The sequence below is a fragment of the Camelina sativa genome, chromosome 10, assembly GCF_030686135.1.
Source record: "Camelina sativa cultivar CO46 ecotype springtype chromosome 10, ASM3068613v1".
Taxonomy (NCBI): Eukaryota; Viridiplantae; Streptophyta; class Magnoliopsida; order Brassicales; family Brassicaceae; genus Camelina; species Camelina sativa.
In genome coordinates, this window is record NC_141889.1 from 7,416,389 (window position 1) to 7,435,840 (window position 19,452).

At 32.9% G+C, this 19,452-nt stretch overlaps 3 protein-coding genes and 1 long non-coding RNA gene across 4 annotated transcripts; all 4 read right to left on the reverse strand.

Annotated features, from left to right (window-relative positions):
* Window positions 1-18: 18 nt before the first annotated feature.
* LOC109126786 (uncharacterized) lies at window positions 19-416 on the reverse strand. Its single transcript, XM_019230599.2, has one exon. It carries the CDS (start codon window positions 414-416, stop codon window positions 138-140), a length of 279 nt encoding a protein of 92 aa, XP_019086144.2. The 3' UTR covers window positions 19-137.
* Window positions 417-3,977: 3,561 nt separating this feature from the next.
* LOC147935872 (uncharacterized) lies at window positions 3,978-5,378 on the reverse strand. Its single transcript, XR_015568186.1, has 2 exons — window positions 5,256-5,378; window positions 3,978-4,217 (listed from the first exon to the last, which is right to left on the reverse strand). It is a non-coding gene; the product is annotated as an uncharacterized LOC147935872 (long non-coding RNA).
* Window positions 5,379-7,754: 2,376 nt separating this feature from the next.
* On the reverse strand, window positions 7,755-9,841 carry LOC104717877 (dof zinc finger protein DOF4.6). Its single transcript, XM_010435517.3, has 2 exons — window positions 9,448-9,841; window positions 7,755-9,038 (listed from the first exon to the last, which is right to left on the reverse strand). The coding sequence occupies exons 1-2, from the start codon at window positions 9,469-9,471 to the stop codon at window positions 7,998-8,000; spliced, it is 1,065 nt and encodes a 354-aa protein (XP_010433819.2). The 5' UTR covers window positions 9,472-9,841; the 3' UTR covers window positions 7,755-7,997.
* Window positions 9,842-15,273: 5,432 nt separating this feature from the next.
* On the reverse strand, window positions 15,274-18,306 carry LOC104717878 (short-chain dehydrogenase TIC 32 B, chloroplastic). The gene is made up of 8 exons (XM_010435518.3): window positions 17,880-18,306; window positions 17,553-17,784; window positions 17,266-17,345; window positions 16,972-17,128; window positions 16,519-16,600; window positions 15,995-16,082; window positions 15,818-15,864; window positions 15,274-15,674 (listed from the first exon to the last, which is right to left on the reverse strand). Exons 1-8 carry the CDS (start codon window positions 17,998-18,000, stop codon window positions 15,483-15,485), a joined length of 999 nt encoding a protein of 332 aa, XP_010433820.1. The 5' UTR covers window positions 18,001-18,306; the 3' UTR covers window positions 15,274-15,482.
* Between the last annotated feature and the right edge of the window lie 1,146 nt (window positions 18,307-19,452).

Here is a 19,452-nt window from a genome sequence, read left to right on the forward strand (position 1 = left end):
GTGGCCACTAAAACGATATGGTAAAAAACGGCAGGCTTTTTTATGAATAAAAACGACAATACATTAGATCCTTAAATCCCTGAATGACATGCATTGTAATTTATTTCTAGTCAATACTGAATGTAGTCAATACTACATTAAGCCTTAAAGGCGTTGACCTCATCAACCACAGCCTTCTTATACAATGAAACATCAGTTGACCCGAGCACCACGTGATACCCTCGTGCCTTGAGATCAAGCGCTTTGTCCTGAGCCGTCGCCATCCCAGCCAAGTAAGCTCCTCCATTCGCCGGATCAGAGTCCAAAACCGCCTTCTCCGCCATCCTCATGACGGACTTCAACTTAGGGTTTGCTGGATCGTTAAGTATCCCCAAGCTCGCACTCAGATCTCTTGGCCCCATCATCACACAGTCCATCCCATCAACGGCTATGATCTCATTCACATTCTTCACACCTTCCTCTGATTCTATCTCAAAAACCTCAACATAAATTATACCAAAAAGTTTTTTTTTTACAGTTTAACAGTTTCACCCAATAAATACAGAAAAAAATAAAAGGGGACTTGAGAATCGAACCTGGCACATGATTCTTTTCCTAATTTGGCTGGTCAAATTACTTTACGTACGTAGTCATGGTTTAGTGCATTTTCATGAAAATTATAATTGTATCCTTTTTATGGATCCAACTATATATATATATATATATATATATTTTTGCCAGCCAAAACCCACTATATTAAATCATGAACGAGCAACTCTCCTTTTAGTAAGAGTTTTACAACCATCATAAAACTTACATGGGTGAACATACAAGAAAAATGAACCAGATCGCAAGGTGTTCGTACAACAGCTTTTAGAACCCGGACCAAAATACAACAACTAGAATGGCTAAGGTAATGCCAAAGATAAGGGATTAACGAAATTCAAAGGATAGGGAGTGATTTCTCATAAAAGAAACACTCAATCATAAAGATATTTGGGTCAAACAAGACCACTATCTTTTTATAGTGGCAACTCCAAGTCCTAATCAAAGGTTTAGAGAGACCACTACACCCTACTTGCCCCGGAGGTGTGAAACCTACCAAAACCCTGAGTTGGGAAGGGCGTGCAGGATGAGCTAGAAACCCCACGAACGCAAAGTCACAATTTTCTTTCGCAAGGAGCATTCGATCTTGAATTTCATCCAAAACTACCTTTCCGAAAGACGAACAAAAGCCATTGCCCCATTAGACCAACACTGGCAAGCGGCTAATACAAACTTCACTAGCGTCCTTAGCTTCCAACTGTAAACACACAACAACGATTCCAACAATAATGTGTCTCGGTTACCCATAACCGGAATGTCAATGATAATGACTAAAGGATCTCGGCTTACAAATACATTTATAAAGGATCTCGACTAAGGGATCCAACTATATTTGTAATTGTAAAAAATGCAAAATCAAAAATTCAGCCACTTATGAAGGTGTGAAACATAAACATATATAGTCCAATGGTGGAACACTAGTGAGGATCTAAAAATTTAAGTTTTTGAAAACTTGTGATAAATGTTTGGATTACATTGACTCTTAAACTTGACACACACTCTAAGAAAGGAAAGAAACAAACTCATTTCACAATCTAACAATACAGAGAGAGAGAGAGCCATTGCTAACTTGGATGGTGAGAGTGTACTAAACCAGTAGTGGTGAATGATCCCTGCCATCTGAATCTCAAGTTAGTAAATGATGAGCTAAATAACCAAAATTAAACATGTTTGAATCGTAGGAAAACAAATGAATATTCTACTAACCAAAACCTCACAGCAACAGAAACTACAAAAAAAAAAAAAAGTGGAGATCGGTTTGTTGTATATTCGGACCTGACCAACATTACATTCAAGAACACTTGATCATAAACAAACAGTGATCAAAGAACATATTCATTGACCCGATTAAAGAAACAAAAGACTCATTTATTAAACAAAACACAAACAGAAACAGAGCCTTGATCACAGACAAACATACACACAACAAAACAGACATCATTCAACTATTCAAGCATTTGAAAACATGTCAGTGACAACTATTATATAGCTTGTTAGAAGTCAACTAACAAGAATTTTATCACAAACAAATAACAAGCATTTATCACAAAGAAGACATTAAGCATGAAAACTAAATCGATTCCCAAATCAAAAGCTAACAAAATACAAATGAATTATCTTCATTGCTAAGAAGGATTAACCATTTAATTAACCTTAAAACAAAACAGAGCACACTTGATCAAAATTCATGCGGAGGGAACCAAACAATTTATGAAACATGGAAATAGACAAGCTATGAAACAAACAAACAAACAAGCTATCTTCTAATTAGAACACAAACTTAAAGACGGCTTGACAACACACCAGTTACAACATTGTATGAATCAATCAAAGCTAATGTCGTTAACCTAATTGCTAACATCACAGAATGGCATATTTTTTTTCCTTCTCGTACACATATCCCACCAACAACAAAATGACACGTATGGTGTTCTAAAGGGATCCAAAAACTCCAAAAATGAACCCGGTTCTATAGTTTTTTTTGCATTATTAATTTAATTTTTAGACACTTAATATGATAAGGAAAGACGTACCGTTTAAATCAAACAAAATTGATCCATTGATGAGAAATGTAAATGTAATATTCCTTTGATGAAAAATGTAAATTATATTTTCCAGTTTTTCCTAGGTAATGTTCAAGATGTAAAACTTCCATTTTTTCCCCGAGTAGGTTACACAAAAATTTATACACATGCATGTCTTCTTTTTTTTTTTTTGTCAAACATACACATACATGTCTATAAATACAATTTGTAACTAATAAAGAAGAATACACGAGAAGGAAAAAAAAGTTAGAAAGAATACATATGTTGGTGCCGTGAAAGAAACCAAATGGAGCCTGGTATGATCGTAATGATTGTAGAAATCGTCCTTGCAATTGCCTTCGTAATCGGAGCTGTTCTATGTTGTTGTTTTTGTCTTCGATCTCCGATTGCGCCTAATAATGCTTCTTAAAACTATTTCTATTATATCTACTATAATTAATTTTATTATGAAAGTTTTTAGATATTATGTAGAATAGCAGATCGATGCATGATGTCCTGATGCTGCTATATTATCATCGTTACTCCGCCATTTCGCAATTAAGTTTTCTTATTTAAATCATATTGTAACTCTTTATTTAAATGAATATTTTCATGTTTTTTTTCTTCATAAGTTGATGTGTTACGCATTTCATGAATTTTACGTATTCACGCTGTTTACTTTTGGGAAAACAATCACGCATAATAATAATTAACAGAAGAAATTTTATACGAGTACCAAATCTACGTTTATTTCTAAAGTTTCTAGCCTAAGCTCAAGATTCTGAGTAGACAAAATGCGGCATAATGGGTTTGTCTCGTAATTAAAACCTTCCCGAATTGCATTGATCCAATAAGTTATGCTGGACTTGGGCTTTTTGGAAGAGAGATGACATGTATATAACTTAGAGACAATGTGACACAAATCATCCAGACCATTGGTCCAAAGTTGAAACAAAGGTGTATGTGACCAAGGAGAACTTGACAGTGCGAAGGTTTAGTTATAAATTGAAGGAGATGAAAGGGACTACAAATGAATCGGTTCTGCTTGATTTGACCATCTTTAGTTAATTGTGTGTTCTCAAAAATTTCTGTTTCTATTGCTTTTGTTTTTCTTTTTCATTGGAAGCTTATAGTCATATTTTGCGAACATGATTTGAATGTTTGGTAGTACGTTGACAATGATTTTACACCACAATCATAAATGTATCACTCATATTAAAAAAAAAATGTTCGAGGGTCACACCTTTCCCCAACGTCTTTCGCATCATATCGGTATATGTCAATAGTATCATCAAAATTGTCTCGAATTCATTTTGTGTACTTGATTAATCTTATCGAATATTTTATACTATTTTCTTTTGTGTGTATAGAGAAAAGACAAAAGTCTCTCCTTATTTGTTCAAAAAGATAAAATTACAATCGAACATGTCTTGGCAGAATCGAAGGAATATAAACTTAATAGGTAACAAAAACACATAGTTTGTTAAGACATTAACTAGACGATTAGTCTTCTAGAAAAGACAACTGATAATCATCACTTATCTCTGTCTTTAGATTCCCAACAACAACTTATGAATCAATTTCGAGCTCCACGGATGTAACCTTGCGCTGCCAAGCCATAAACAAACCATAAATACTCCTCATAATTCTACCAATGACGCTGAACATATCTCTATATTAACCGCAAATCCTCCACACCAATTCTCTTCCTCATTTAATAAAACACCTCGAGCTAATCTAAACCTACTAATTAATACCCACTTACTATAAATTTTGGTGATAAAGATGAAATAAAATCTTAATTAATAATAATAGACATGTTTGTACGATAATACCGTAAATTATTTTACAATTATATGTCTACAATATAATATCTTAAGTTTTGTGGTGTCACTTCATATTCATTTTTTGATATCGTACGATACTCGATCTGCATGGTGATTATATCTTCCCCCCCAAATTATCTGACCCGTTTTTCTCACCAAACTATATATATACTAGAAAGAATGAAAAGTTGAATTAATAGGTGGAAGTCTTTTACTAATTAGATATTCGAACTATATCGCCATCATATCAATTCTTTAAGTTACGAAATATTTTCCCCTTAGCTTGGCTATTTTCTTTCATGATGTTGAGACTTGAGATTTAGCTATTATTCTTTTTGAAATTTAAGAATCTATTCTAAGTTTCTAACATATTATTCTTTTACCCTATGTAGTATGTAACATTACATGTCATGGTCCATCCTATCATCTTATAAATTATAATACTCCACTTACCGAACAACTTGAAATCTACTTTAGAAATATATTTGTAGACCTAGCTACGTACAATTGCTAAACTATAAGTAATTGACAATTTGACATAAAGACAATTTTTGTGATAAAAAATTAGTACAAATGTGATAGGAATTTAAACTGTGCTTAAAGATTATATCATTCGATCGTAATTAGAACCTATCTCAGTTATGTTCACGTTATATGCTCATAAACATATAAAAATTGATCAAATGTTAACTTTGAATTAGTGGCATTAGGTTTCAAAATCAATACGGCTTTTATAGAGAAGAACTGACTACTAAAAAGAAATGAAGAAGAAATCAAAAGAAAACTAAAAGTGTCCGAGAAAATTTGGATAAAGATATACCTATTTTATGGACGTGGATGTATCATTCGAAGTTGTTGAGCTACAATGTGAGAGAAACCTTAATTTGACGTCAAATTTTTATTTATTTATATCAATGTTCTATTCTCCACTAGAACTTATCCGTAAGATCACATCCATACTTGAATACTTCAACACAAGCACACCGAATTTAAAACTTAGTGTAGAAGTATGTTCTTAAGGTCGAGTCATTGTCACTTTCAGACAAAATTATTTAACGTTGGTCGGATTCTTTTTCTCTTTCTTTTTATAGTGGCCACCATAACACATCACCTAAGTCCATTGACTTTGATGTCTTTGTTGTTCGATGCCATAATAATCTCATTAACAAATTTGTTAAACTAAAGTGTGTTTATTTTACAGTATGGAGTAGGCATGGGCATAAGAACCCGAATACCCAATCCGGAATCCAACCCGAAAAACCGAATTCGGGTTGGGTACGGATTTGCCTATAAAACTCTATTGGGTTCTATTTTTAATACCTGTGGGTTCGGGTTAGGATCGGATAATACCCGGTACTCGTTTGGGTACCCATTAAACCCGAACATATAAACATATTTATAATATTTATCATTAATATAATGTAATTACCCCAAAATTATGATTATAATTTTGAATATTTCATTTAGTTTTATATCTAAATATCAAAAATAATCAAAATATCAAAAATATTTTGTTATGTAAGTCAAAATTTTACTAAATTTATTTAAATTTAATTATATTTTTTCGGGTACCCGGTAGTTCGGGTACTAATCGGGTTCTAAAATTTGTAACCCAAACCGACCCGAACTCGATAGTACCCAAACCAAACCGAACCCATATATCTAAAAATACCCAATGAGTTTTATTTTTCTAAACCTGTTTACCCGAACCCGAATGGGTAATACCCGAACCCGAACGGGTTACCCGAATGTCCACCCCTAGTATGGAGGATTAAGGGCGGTTGGCTCAGCATTCGGAATAAATTCAAGTGATCAGAAACATGACATGTCCTCCTTTTTTCGTTTCTTTTTCTTTTTTCTCAGTTTTCATTTTTGTATAAATTATATACATTTTACAAACCCACGAATGAATAAAAATTAAATACAAAAGAGAAAAGTGATTTTTGAGATTATCCAAATTGTTGTTGTATATATAATTGCGCCTTTGATCGTAGATAAATGTCATAATGATCGTGTAGTTATCATTCGTCGAATTAACTTAAGCCATGGGTTATCAGTTATGTCAGAATTGTGAAAAGAATTAGTATAAGATCTGAATTATTCCTTACAACTAACAGTTTATAACATACAATACTTTTGTATGCAGCTAATATCTTTCCTGTTTTGATAGTTGAAATATTCTTAACTGCCATTTGACTGGTGTGGTTTTGTAACATAAAAGTTCGATTCATGTCCTTTTTTTTTCCTTAAAGTGAAATTCCAAATTTTATCTGATGTTTCGAACATAACTTATATAGTGAGACTATGAAACAATACATTCACTATTCACTTATTCAGCCTCGTTTCCTTTTCGTTACTGAAGAATTAGTTTTCAATAAACTATATCATATTTGTACGTCTTTTTAGTGTAATTAGTAGATAGATACGAATAAAAATATTAAATAACTAGTAGAGGTAAAAAAAACCAACAAAAAACAAAAGGGTCAAGATCTAGATTGATGAAGCTGAAACCATAGTGGGATGTATAATTTCAAACACACAGATTTCAAGGAGAATGTTTCTATGGGGCCCCACCTTCTCCAGTCCTTAGACTTGTGACTTTGTCTGTCTCTCACATTCTTCTTCTTCTTCCCTCTCTTTGTTTTTCAATTTTTGGATTTTTGATTAAATTTTTGCCTCTTCGGTCTCTCTACAACACATAGAAACCAAAAACATGTACGCTTTGTTATTATTGTTTCATTTCAAAACTGTTTTCAGAATCAAAGTAATCCATGAAATCAACATTTTCCAAACACGCTCACTCATGCCCATATATATTCATCATAATGTATATGTAATCAAAATGCATCGACTTAATTAGTTAGGTACCTTTCTTTGTCGTTGTAAAACGAACCCAATCAACTGTCTTTCTGGTCAGAAATTAAACGAATCCAATAATTTATAATTAGATAAAGTTTTAACTGGAATATATGGTTTTATATATTACTAATTAATTGCGATGGTAGGGCTAAATCATCTTTAGCAATAAATAATAGATAAGTGTATTTAGTGATGATCATGTGAAAGTCATCAGACCTTACCTGTCTCTTTTAATTATTTTCTAATTTTTCTTAATTTTTAAAAATTTGCACCTGTTCTTTAACAAAATGACATCCATGTGTTGTATGACCAAAAGAGAAAAAAACATACTCTGCTGTTGCATATAACAAATTGCACACTATATATAGAACATATTTTTGCATTAAATTTTTCATTATGTAATTTTAAAAAATAGTTTTGGTGAATGGATGACATGAAAAAATAGAATTAGCAAGAGAAGGAACATCAAAAGACCAACCAATGTATCATTTATAATCTGTGTTAGCAATAACAAAATTCAAAACAAATTAATGTCATTCAATATGCATGCATCCCCAATAATACCCTTAAATCCAAGTTAAGAAAGAAAAAAAAAACCCACCAATAAGAAAATTGAAAGGGAAACTAAGAACATATTGATTAATTAAATAAATAGCAATAATTAACCATTAATAGTACTAACTTCATCAATCAAGCCGAGAAATTAGCACCATGATCCCCCACTCAACATCCCAGTCCAATACCCACCAGATGTAGCGGCTGCATCACCACCACCACTTCCTCGCTTCTGATGATCATTAATGTCGACACCGACTGATGCTGATGAAGAAGAAACTGGCAATTTCAAATCCTCAAAAGGAAACAAGTGCCTTCCATTCACATCATCATCGCCACCTTCTCCTCCTCCTTCACCTCCTTGAAACCCTCCATGGAATCCATTATTATGATGATGATCTAATGAAAACCCTAGCAGTGTTGTGTTCGTGTTGCAAGGCTTGTAATGGTCTTGCATTGAAAACCCTCCGGATGTTGGATCTTGATTATGAACTGGAAATCCCATAAACGAAGAACTTGAAGAATTCCCATTATTACTGTTGTTTCTTATGAGATCCAGAGAAGAAGTTGCCATGGCAGAACATGAAGAAACAAGCAATGGATTGTTGTTGTTGTGGCTCTTGTTGGTGTTGTTGCTGCTGTTCCCAATGTTGTGAATGAGGTCAGTGAAGTTGGTTCTGATCATCCCATGTGGTGGAAAACCTAAATTGAGATCTTGTTGGGCCGTCTCAAGGTATTTAGGGTTTTGACCGGTCAAACCTTGTTGAGAGATGCTCATGAGGTGGTGGTGATGATCAGAGAGATGCTTCTTTGTAGCTGGTTGTGTAGAACCCGAGTGATTGTTACTAATATCAGAAGAAGAAGAAATTGAAGATGAGTGAGATCTCTTGTTCTTTCTTGAGCCACCGCCGACAGGAATGTTCCTAAGCGAACCACCTTCGGTCCAATACCTTCTACAACCTTTACAGAAGTATCTTGGCTGCGTCAAACTATAATTGTTGTAGTAACAAAACTTTGTGTTGGTTGAGTTACATCTCGGACAGTTTACAGCTTGGTCCTTTTCTGGCCTTGCCTTCCTCTCTCCACCCACGGCGCCAGCCGTTGGTGGCTGCTGCGGCTGAAGTGGTTGTGGTTGCGGCTTTGGGCATGTGTTTGTTACTATTTCTTCCAAGGGCTTCACTACAATCTCCTGATCATCAAAATCACAAAAAAAAAAAAAAACTCTCCCAAACGTTAACACAAAAACCTTTGCCCATATTATATACAAGTATATGTAAATACATAATTAACATGTATGTACTGTCTATAAAAAAATTAATGGGTTTTTCATCAAGATAAAAATGATTGAGATATTTGAGAAATGAAAAAAAAAACATAAAAGAAAAAAGCAAATTAATAAAGGGTAAAGTGAAAAAAAACCCATATAATTAAAGGAGAAGGTCCAAAACTGTTGAAGAGAAGAGTAACATCAAAAAGAAGAAGATCCAAAAAAAACTTAAAAGGGAACTCTAAGTTAAGATCATGTACTGAAGCCAAGATATATCAAACGATCTAACACATACATATTGAGTTGTAAGAATATATGTGTTTGTGTATACCTGTGGCCATTGAGCTGTATCCATAGATGAACTTCCTCAGATCAGCCAAAACAAAAACTGATAGTTCTTTTTCTTAATTGACTTCTGTATTTGGAAGAAAAAACTATCTTTTTGTTTTTGTTTTGTAGGATGAAGAGAAAAGAAAAAATTTGATGGCTGAGAAATCTTTTTTTGAATGGGGAACTTCTTTGTATGCTTGTCTCTGATCACATTTGCTTTATGGTAGAGACTAGACAGAGAGAGAGAAAGAGAGAGAGAACAAATTGTATAATATAAGATTAATAAAACATTCCGAGTGGGAATCTTTGTCGTACTGAAAAATAAACAAATGCTTTAGTACGCGTCCATATTTATTATAAGCATGTATGTATGGGCTTATATTATATATTCACGCATCTATAATTTGCCAAAGAACTCTCCACATTATTTAGAACATGGAAGGATTAATTAGGTGGAAGTACATACGATTACATATAGCCTGAATGTTTTTTTCTTTCAATAAAACAAATAGTGATGATGCTGCATTTCATTTTAATTCATTACCAAAAATCAAGTTCTTAATTAAATTGATTACAATAACATAATTATTATAGATTCTTTAATTATGCGATTGTGATTTAAAAAATGTTATTAATATTCTTTTGCAAGATCGTCACAATTTTGTCTCTGAACTTGTAAGATAACATGATTTTTCAGAAAAAAATACTATCGTATATTTTAAATATTTATTAAATACTAATTGGATGCTAATCAAAATTAAACTGAATTTGTCGTTTTCAGTCTCTAAATACTATTTTTGACTCAACATAAAAATAAAATAAATTGCTGACAAAAAATAAAATAAAAATTCTAGCATAAGTGCAGAACATAATCAGATTCTCGTAAGGGTACGTATTAGAAGAAGAAAAAAAAACAAAAACAGTAGCAACGCGTTAACTCCTAAAAGAAGTTACAAACGTAAATCCTATTCGACAAGCAAATTATGGTTATGCTTTTGGAAATATTTTGACTATCAATATACATGTGTTATCTGATAAAACATCATCTATCAGTTTCTTAATTGTTTAATATATCACTTGTTGTTTTTCAGTTCAAGGGAACTTTCAAATTTGAAAAATCAGAGTCGGGTTGAGAATTTTGGTCATTAGTTAGGTATTGGATATTTAAGTCTTAACGTCCACAACTATTTCACTTGTGTTCTTTAAATTGTAAACTATATATATATATAGTACATCAAAATTTCCTAATTTGATTTGAATGCCTGAACTTTAAAGTAGATTGGTCGCTTCTTCTGTTTCAAAAGACGACTGCTCTTTTCGTAGTAAAATCACGGAAAGTGGCTTCTTTACCCATATATTGTTTTTTTTTTTGGTTAAAGAACATTTCTTAATTATTTATTATTTCTAGAAAGTTATGGGGAATAGTGTAAGTGTTTCGACAATTTTGAGCCAAAAAATATATTTAGTAGATTAATATGATGTGTGTTTTGATATTGTTACACGTAAAATTAAATATGTCTATATATCTAGCTTTTTATCAAAAAAAAAATTGTTAGAATGTTTCACATTAATTGGAAGTGAAGATAATTCGTTAGTTATGTAATAGTTATTACCAATTGGTTATAATGATATGATACATAATAAATAATTTAACGTTATGTGTGTATCATCATGCATGTGTACATATTTAGTTAACTATATATTTACATAATTACATAATTACATTGATACACTTTGTTAGCTAGTTTGATTATATTGATACGTACAACTTTACAAGTATAACGCATCAACACAACTAATATATGCTACATATACATTATCACAGAATTGAATACAAAAATCAGCAATTTACCTTTTAAAAGACAAAATCGTTTTGCAAAGTGATAGAGGTGTGGCCTTTTTAAACTATCTTGTTAGAAGATTATCTTTAGAAATATATAATTATCAAATGAAAGAAAAAAATTCAGTTGTCGAAAAGGTACATAAAGTATAACTTTTTTTTTCACGATATAAAGTATATTATCAGTATCTTGTTAGTACGGAGGAATTAAAATTCAAGGACCAAATAAGTTGACCATCCATTGACGAGTTGACCTCTTATATTATCTCTTATTTTGGTCGACCTATTATATTCTAAAATCAAATAACAACAAAACGAACACAATTCATCTATTTTAACATGTTTTCTTGGGACTTATTTACACGTACAAGTCAAATATACAGAAACAAAAACATTATGTACAAATGTTAAGAAGAGAGAAGCCAAACACACCCCTTAAAGGTCCACATGCACCAGATTTTTTTTAAAAAGATCATTTGTTATCTCATACTACAACTTATCCGTATTTCACGTGTGACTTAAGATTCCAATTAATTAGGCTATATATGATTACCTGTATCGCACGAATTTAAGCTGATTTCATCTTAAGACGGTCATGATCTACCCCATCATAGCGTTGTGGTGTGTTTGATTAGTCTGGCCCTCAGATTTAATATGACCTAATATTGTCATCGCCACGTGAGCTATCTTAGTGTACAAAACAGCTCATGAACACCTAATTTCTTTCACTCCACATGCCACGCTCCCTTATTTAGCCATCTTCTTATCACGAATGAAGTATTTTACCAAACACATTATAATAATATATTTGTAAGAAACCAATATCTTATTAAATTAGTTACATTCGGTGTTAAAATTATATGAAATGGTCATATTGTGCAAATATATGCTCCAAAACCCCAAATAGAGATTAATCTCTTTGGTATACTTGATTAGTCTTCATTTCTCAAAGTAGTAATCATGCATATGTGACATACAAGAGTCAGAGATGTTGACAAGTGTCGTGAATTGAGTTGACCGAGTCGAATAATGAACGGTTATTAGGGCTAGTTGTGGCCGGTGAAGTTAGGGTCCTACATTACCCCATGCGCGTGCCTTCTCTGATAATTCTCGACGAAGAAAAGGTCCACCGAATCTGAGCCGTTGGATTTAGTTAGGGGTCCTACGTAGTGCGTGGATAGCATCTTAGAGAAGTTGCGGTCCATGTCAGCGTGTGTGTGGACAAACAAACCCGCACCTTAACCAACTTGCCATTCTCTGCACCCTTAAGCCACTTTACCAGTAGTTGTATTTCCTTTTTTTTGTCTTCTCGAATCCACTTTTTGGAGAGCAAATAACAAAATTCTGATGCAAGGGTTTATTTCGGGTAAAAGATTAGAAACTTCTGACTCATAGACTTCAACTTAAGTCTTTGGTTTTGAGCACTTTTATTTAAAGAGGAAATTATCGTTGTTAAGAGTTTGACTCCTTGGAGATGGAGACACCGTACGTTGTACGTAACCTTTCCATCTCTTAATCGAGGGGTTATATTGCTGGTTTTACACTTATACTGTATAGGTTGAATGTTTGGATTAATTTGATCGGTTCAGTTTAGCTATCATGTGTACTAATGGGCCAACTTAGAATTAGTGATCTTATTGGGCTTCCTTCTTTTCAGTTTTTGAAAAACAGCAACACCTTCGATCCTTGTTGATATGGTATAATCTTAATCCAACATGTTATTATACCATTAAACATGTTAGCTCTAGGCGATGAAAATTATATTATTTTGTTATATTCAACTGTGAAATTATATATTCCACCAACCTCCAGAAACATCAGACTGAGATAACATTAACATTTAACGATAATATCAGAAGTTACTTTTGCTGACACTACTTTCATTAGTACTCGCAGCTCAGGACCCAAATTTTGGTACCCTGTCTCAAATTTAAGTTAAATATATTTTAAGTCACACACTATAAAGTAAAATAAATTTTGGTACCCTGCTTTCTTAGATATATATACGATAAAAGGAGTGTTATATGAGAGAGAAATAAAAACGTGTAACTGATGGAATTGGTAAGAAAGAGATAAAATATTGTTCTCTCAAATAAGATGGGTTATATACCACATCTAAGTTGATATTAAATAGCACCGTTTGAAAATGAGCTAAACACACAACTTTTGTAGTAGATATTCTCTATAATTTTACAATGTACCCTACATGGACGACCAACCAATAAGCAGCACTACATTAGTATTACCAGTGTTCAAGAAAGCGGTCTAGGCGGCCGTCTAGGCGCCGTCTAGGCGCTAGACGCTCAGCAGACGCCTAGATGACCGCCTAATCCGCTTAAAATTACATACATTTTATTTTAATATTTATTTTTGATTTTTAAATTACATATAATTAAATTATTATGTTTTATATATATATATGTAATTATAAACATTTATATGTTGTTAATATAACTTAAATAAATATATTTTTCTTACCGTTGTTTATAATTTATAATTTTTTTATTTTTATAACATATATTTTAATATAATTATATATAATGTTTTATGTTGTAAACGCCTAAACCGCCTAAAAATTGTTTAGACTCCGACTAAGCGTTCTAGGCGCTAGGCGTTGGATCACCGCCCAGATACCGCCTAGCGCTTTCTTGAACAGTGAGTGTTACTAATCATCGGATCATCGCAAATTAAAACAAACAAAACACAAAAATCTCGCATTAATGACTTTGGGGCCTCAAATTCATTTGGGCTTTTTTATGTTATAATTAATGCCTTCTCCAAATAAGATATAAGGTCCATAAAAGGGCTGGCTAGTCCTTTATTTCCCAAACAAATCTGGTTCATGCTCTCGCTAAAGTAAGTTATAAATTCATCGATGCATCGAACGTGTGTGAGTTGTGAACTGTTTTGTTTTATATGCTAGATTTACACTGAAGGTGTTGTTAAAAAAGGAAACTTAAGAAAGCATGTGCATTGTTCTTTTGTTTTAAGTTTGGTTCCAACCTTCTCCTTTTCTGCTCTTATGTAATGATTAGAATTCCGCAAGGACGGAGCAAGTTTGATGGCGCACGAGAGTTCTTTTTCATCACAAGTGAAAAAGTGAAAGATGAAAAGTGAAAACCCCTGGCGCATGTTAGTAGGGTCCCCTTCGATAAAAAGAAAAAGAATAGATAGAGAGAGACCCACGCGTAAAAGTATTATCATGCGCCATTTTATATGGTCCTAAATCTTAAAGTCCCATCTCTAACTAATTCTAATCTTTCTATCTTTCTTTTTTTTTTTCTCACTTTTTCATATTATTTGTTTTCTTTTTCATATCCTTTGTAGATTTCTTATCCATTTTTAGTTCATTTATATATACTATATATATACTATTTCTCCTATTTATATTAGATATACATTTATTAAATTTAAGTTTTACATAATATCCCGAGCATGTATATCATTTGAGAAAACATAACTATTTAGTCTATCTTCCTCTATTCTTCACGACTTATTGATAGAAAATTTTAACTATTAAAGCAAAAGCCAAAAGGTAAACTAATCAATGCAAAGTGCAAACTCATTATTAAAGAAAGAAACTCAACATCCAAATAGCATCACACGTAATAATATAACAGTGATGGAAAGCCAGAATTTCCTTTTAATATCTCACATGGACATATGGATAGTCAATGTCAAAACGTTTATTTAGAATAGAAAAAAAAAACGATAAGAAAGAGAGAAAGAGATATCTCTCTCACATATCAGTCCAAATGAGTTAATCACAAGATTATCAAAAGATGAGAGAACTTCCAAGCACTTTCGAAACTAATGATTGACATTATGATTTCCCACTTAACTTTATTATTCTAAGTTTAGTATAATAGTCCAAGTTGAACTCTTCTTCATATATATATATATGCTTACAGTTACAGAAAATAAAACTATGACCAAATTCTTGATTAATTGTTTTTTCTTTTTTAGATTAATTTTTTCTCATATATATAATATAACTTAAGTATATAAACAAAGACTACAAACTACAAGTCTACAAAGTACATCAGCTTCACATTCCCACCATAGAAATAGAATACTAATTGTATATGTATTAACTAAGCTTTATGGTATTTTTCTCATCTAATAAGATTTAGTATAAATTGTTTTCCTAAGGGTATATGATAAGATAATTACTACTACTTTTATTCTTTATTTTTTTAGCTACATGGGTCGAAGCCGGCCTTGGAAGGTTGAGTTACCAGAATCTCAGAAGCAGCCCATAACTTGGTAGCTTCGGAGGAGTCGGAGCCGAGTCCAGACGGCGTCGTTTCATTACAGTCCGTAAAGTACTTTCCCGATACGTTCACCAGTCTTGGATTTGTTGCCACGTAACACGTCGTTGCTGCTGCCTAATCCCATGCCAAAACCAAACAAAGTAAGCACATAAATCTAATAATCTTCAAACAGGATTAACAACAAAATGGATAACTTATCCACCACAGATTATGTTACAAACTTTATAATTAGAAATAAATAAATAACTATTTATTACTTGAGGGACGGTCTTGACGAGCTTGGAAGCCAGGAAGAAGACGAGATCTGAGTAGGTAAAGACAAAGGGAAGTCATATAGATATTATTAAGAATCTTGATCATGATTATAATTCAAGAATAAACTAATATGCTAATAGTGACTACTGACTTGAGAAAAAAAATTAAAATAAACCAACCTGTCAATAAGCCTTCTCGGTCTCTTGTTAACCGGGTTCTAACAACTCCTGGGTGTACGCAGTTTACAGTCACGTTCGCTTCAATTTTCTGCATTTTGTTTTCTTTACCATTAAATTCTATATTTATATAATAAACTTTAATCACTTAAGTTTAATGACCCACATGATTGTCCTAAATCCTAACTATGGTCAATAGTCAAATAAACTTTGTAGTGTGTGTGAATTAACTAACTCTTTCACATATTTAGTTAGAATACAAATCCTAGTTATCTAGGTTTCTTGTTGTCCCCTTCCCTTCCCATACCCCCTTTCACCCTTTCATTAATCATTTTACACTTTGAAAAAATTCAATAAATTTGACCATTATGAGTTTATGACACACATCAATTTCTACAATTATGCTTCTGAATTTTTTTTGGGATAATTATTTATTGTGTGAGTAATTTATTAAATGGATGCAAGTAAATAAGAGAGAGAGAGAGAGAGAGAGAGAGAGAGAGAGAGAGAGGAGGAGAGAAAGAGACCTGGAGTCTAGAAGAGAGCTCCTTGGTATGCAAAACATTGGCAAGCTTCGAGAGAGCATACGCACGTGTCGCATCGAATTGACTAATCGATCAAAACCAAAAGAAAAAAGAAAAAAAATGTTACATTCCCAAAGGTCAAAACCCTTTTACTTCGCTTTCCCATTTATTTACCCCTCTATCAAGTTACTGTCACTCATCAGTCAAAACATTAACAACTACGCAGCTTTTTAGCTTTAGGTAAAAAGTAAATTCCTCGACAAGTTTTTATTCACCTCTCAAGCACACCAATCCTACTCACTCATTTATAGTTCTAGCTATTAGGCTCTTACATGAATTTGTACTAGATGTTACAGTATCACTTTACTTTTCTGATTTGGAGAATTAAAGTATGGAATGTGAACATTTACGCCTACTCCCTGACTCAACCAGAAGATAAAAAGAGATTATTCTTACCACTTGGGTTGTGAAATGAGCCGGAGATATTCGATCAAGTCGCCGGTAAACCAGCCGTGAATACCCGACGTAACGTTAACGATACGTCCTTGAACTCCTGTTTCCTCTGCCGTTTGTATCATCTTCTTCAGCAAAAGATTGGTCAAGAGAAAATGGCCTGATGATGATAATAATAATAATTAAGAAGGCCATTAACAAAAGAGATTAAAAATAAAAATATTAGTATAATGGCCAGAGTAATTAAGATCTGTCACATAGAGTAGGGGAATCGTATGATTAAGAAAAGAGTAATACCTAGATAATTAGTGGCAAATGTCATCTCGATCCCGTCTTCGGATATTGCATGTTCATGTGCTAACTTGCCTGCGTTGTTTCTGATTCGACAATTGTATATTAAATATATTAATCACATAAGATAATAATTAAAACAAAACCCGAATCAACTAAACAAAAAACTAAGAAGAAACTGAGATTATGTTCTGTTCACAACATAATAAATTCTCAGACCCAGCCACACGTACGTACATGTGTAATAATATATACACATGCATATCGATTAATTTTAATCTTGTGTTACTTACATGAGAAGATTAAGAGGTAGATCAAGAGATTCGAAACCGGAGACGAAGCTTCGTACGGAGGCGATAGAACTAAGATCAAGCTTCATAAGGACGATCTCCGTCTCGGGGAACTCAGAGACGATCTTTTCTTTCGCTTCTTCCGCTGCTTTCACGTTCCTCGCCGGAAATATCAACCTCGCTCCTCTTCTCGCCAAGACTCTCGCCGTCTCCGCTCCGATCCCTGACGTCGCACCTAAATCAACCGTATCAAACCACAAATAAGAATCGAGACGATTCGAAAAAACACGAAAAATAAAGTGAGGAACCAATAAAACAAAAAAAACTGACCGGTGATTATGGCTGTGATGGAACGAAGGTCGCAGTTCTCGGTAACCTCCTCGGCGGTGGATTTAGAACCGAAGCCGCTAGCACCGGCGGCGCCGAGAAGGTATCTTCCCGTCTCGATCATGGGAGTTTTTTTGATCTGTTACCGGCGACTGTTATGTGACTGGAAGAGTCTTTTCTCTTTCCGAATTAAAATTAAAGCCACAAGAAAGAAACAGAATAAAGGCAAGGAAGAATACAAATAAGAAGGAACGTAATTTGCCGTTTTCAGTTAGGAGGGTATAATCGTAAATGTAGTTATCAGAAGAGAAAAAAAAAAAAAAAAAAACTGAGTTTGCTCTTGTCAGGTTTATGTAAGGCAAAGCCGCCTGGCAAGAGAGGAGAAATAGTAATGTGTTTATTTATAGTCAAACTTTGTATTAATGTGGTTAACAAAAAAAAAAAAAAAAAAAGTAGTAGTAGTAGATACAACTTTTTATGAATAAGGCTCGGTGTAAAATATAGTATACAATCTTGTACTTTCTTCTTGTTTTAAATCATTTCGTAGTGGTAGGTCTAGTTGTTGTATTTCTATTAGTTCTTGTGTAAAAACCTGCAAGGTTTAGCAAAATATGTATCTAACCACAAGGACAAGGATGTATATTATTCGATTAACATAATTACAAGTATACACATGTTGTCACAATATAAACTGATTTTTTTTTTTTTAAACTAATTTTAACCGATTTTGAGAATGGCAAACTGAGTTTTGAAATTAAGTTATCTGAAAGATACGTATTCATTTTTCAAGTTCTTTCTAAGAAACAAGAGTTTTCCTTTTACTTTTTTGATATGGAAAGGTAGGTAATATAAAAATTATATAAAAGAAATATCAACTACAATTGGGGGAAAAAATATTAATCATTCAGCAGAAATTTATAACTCAGTGGTTTAATGGGAAACAAATCATCAACTTTTGGCATGGGTTGATTTCTTATATCTATATTTAGAGAGCTATCATGTGGCTTTTGGTAATAATGATCATATATTTTTTAATTATGTGACTTATTAGATTGATGAATAATTTTATGAAGCCATTTTGGTCAAACCTAGTTAATTACTAGTATTAAGTATTCATACTAAATAACAGCTGTTAGTCTCTAATTCGAGAGTAATGGTGATATTGTTTCCTATTTTTGGTTATTGAATTCTTAACTAACGTACTCAATAGAAGTTTTTTACTCAATTACGCATGAGTGGAATCAAGATCAAAAACGGAAAAGATTATCGTCGATGACAAATATATTAACGGTCAAAAGGCCTAATTAAGGTTTGACTAACTTGTAGGGGACAATTATACAGTCGTGACATATTAGTTGTATACTTGGTGTCACTCATTAACTAATTATTCTATCCTCATTTACGAATCCTCAATTAAACAAAATACTACTATTTCCTATATCAATCTCGGAATAAACGCCGGTCTTGGGACTACCGGAGACGATAGTTTTTTTTTTCTTATCTTTTGTAATGGAATAATGTAAAATATCACTACTAACGTTGATATGGCATTGATGTTTAAGAGATAATTGATAGT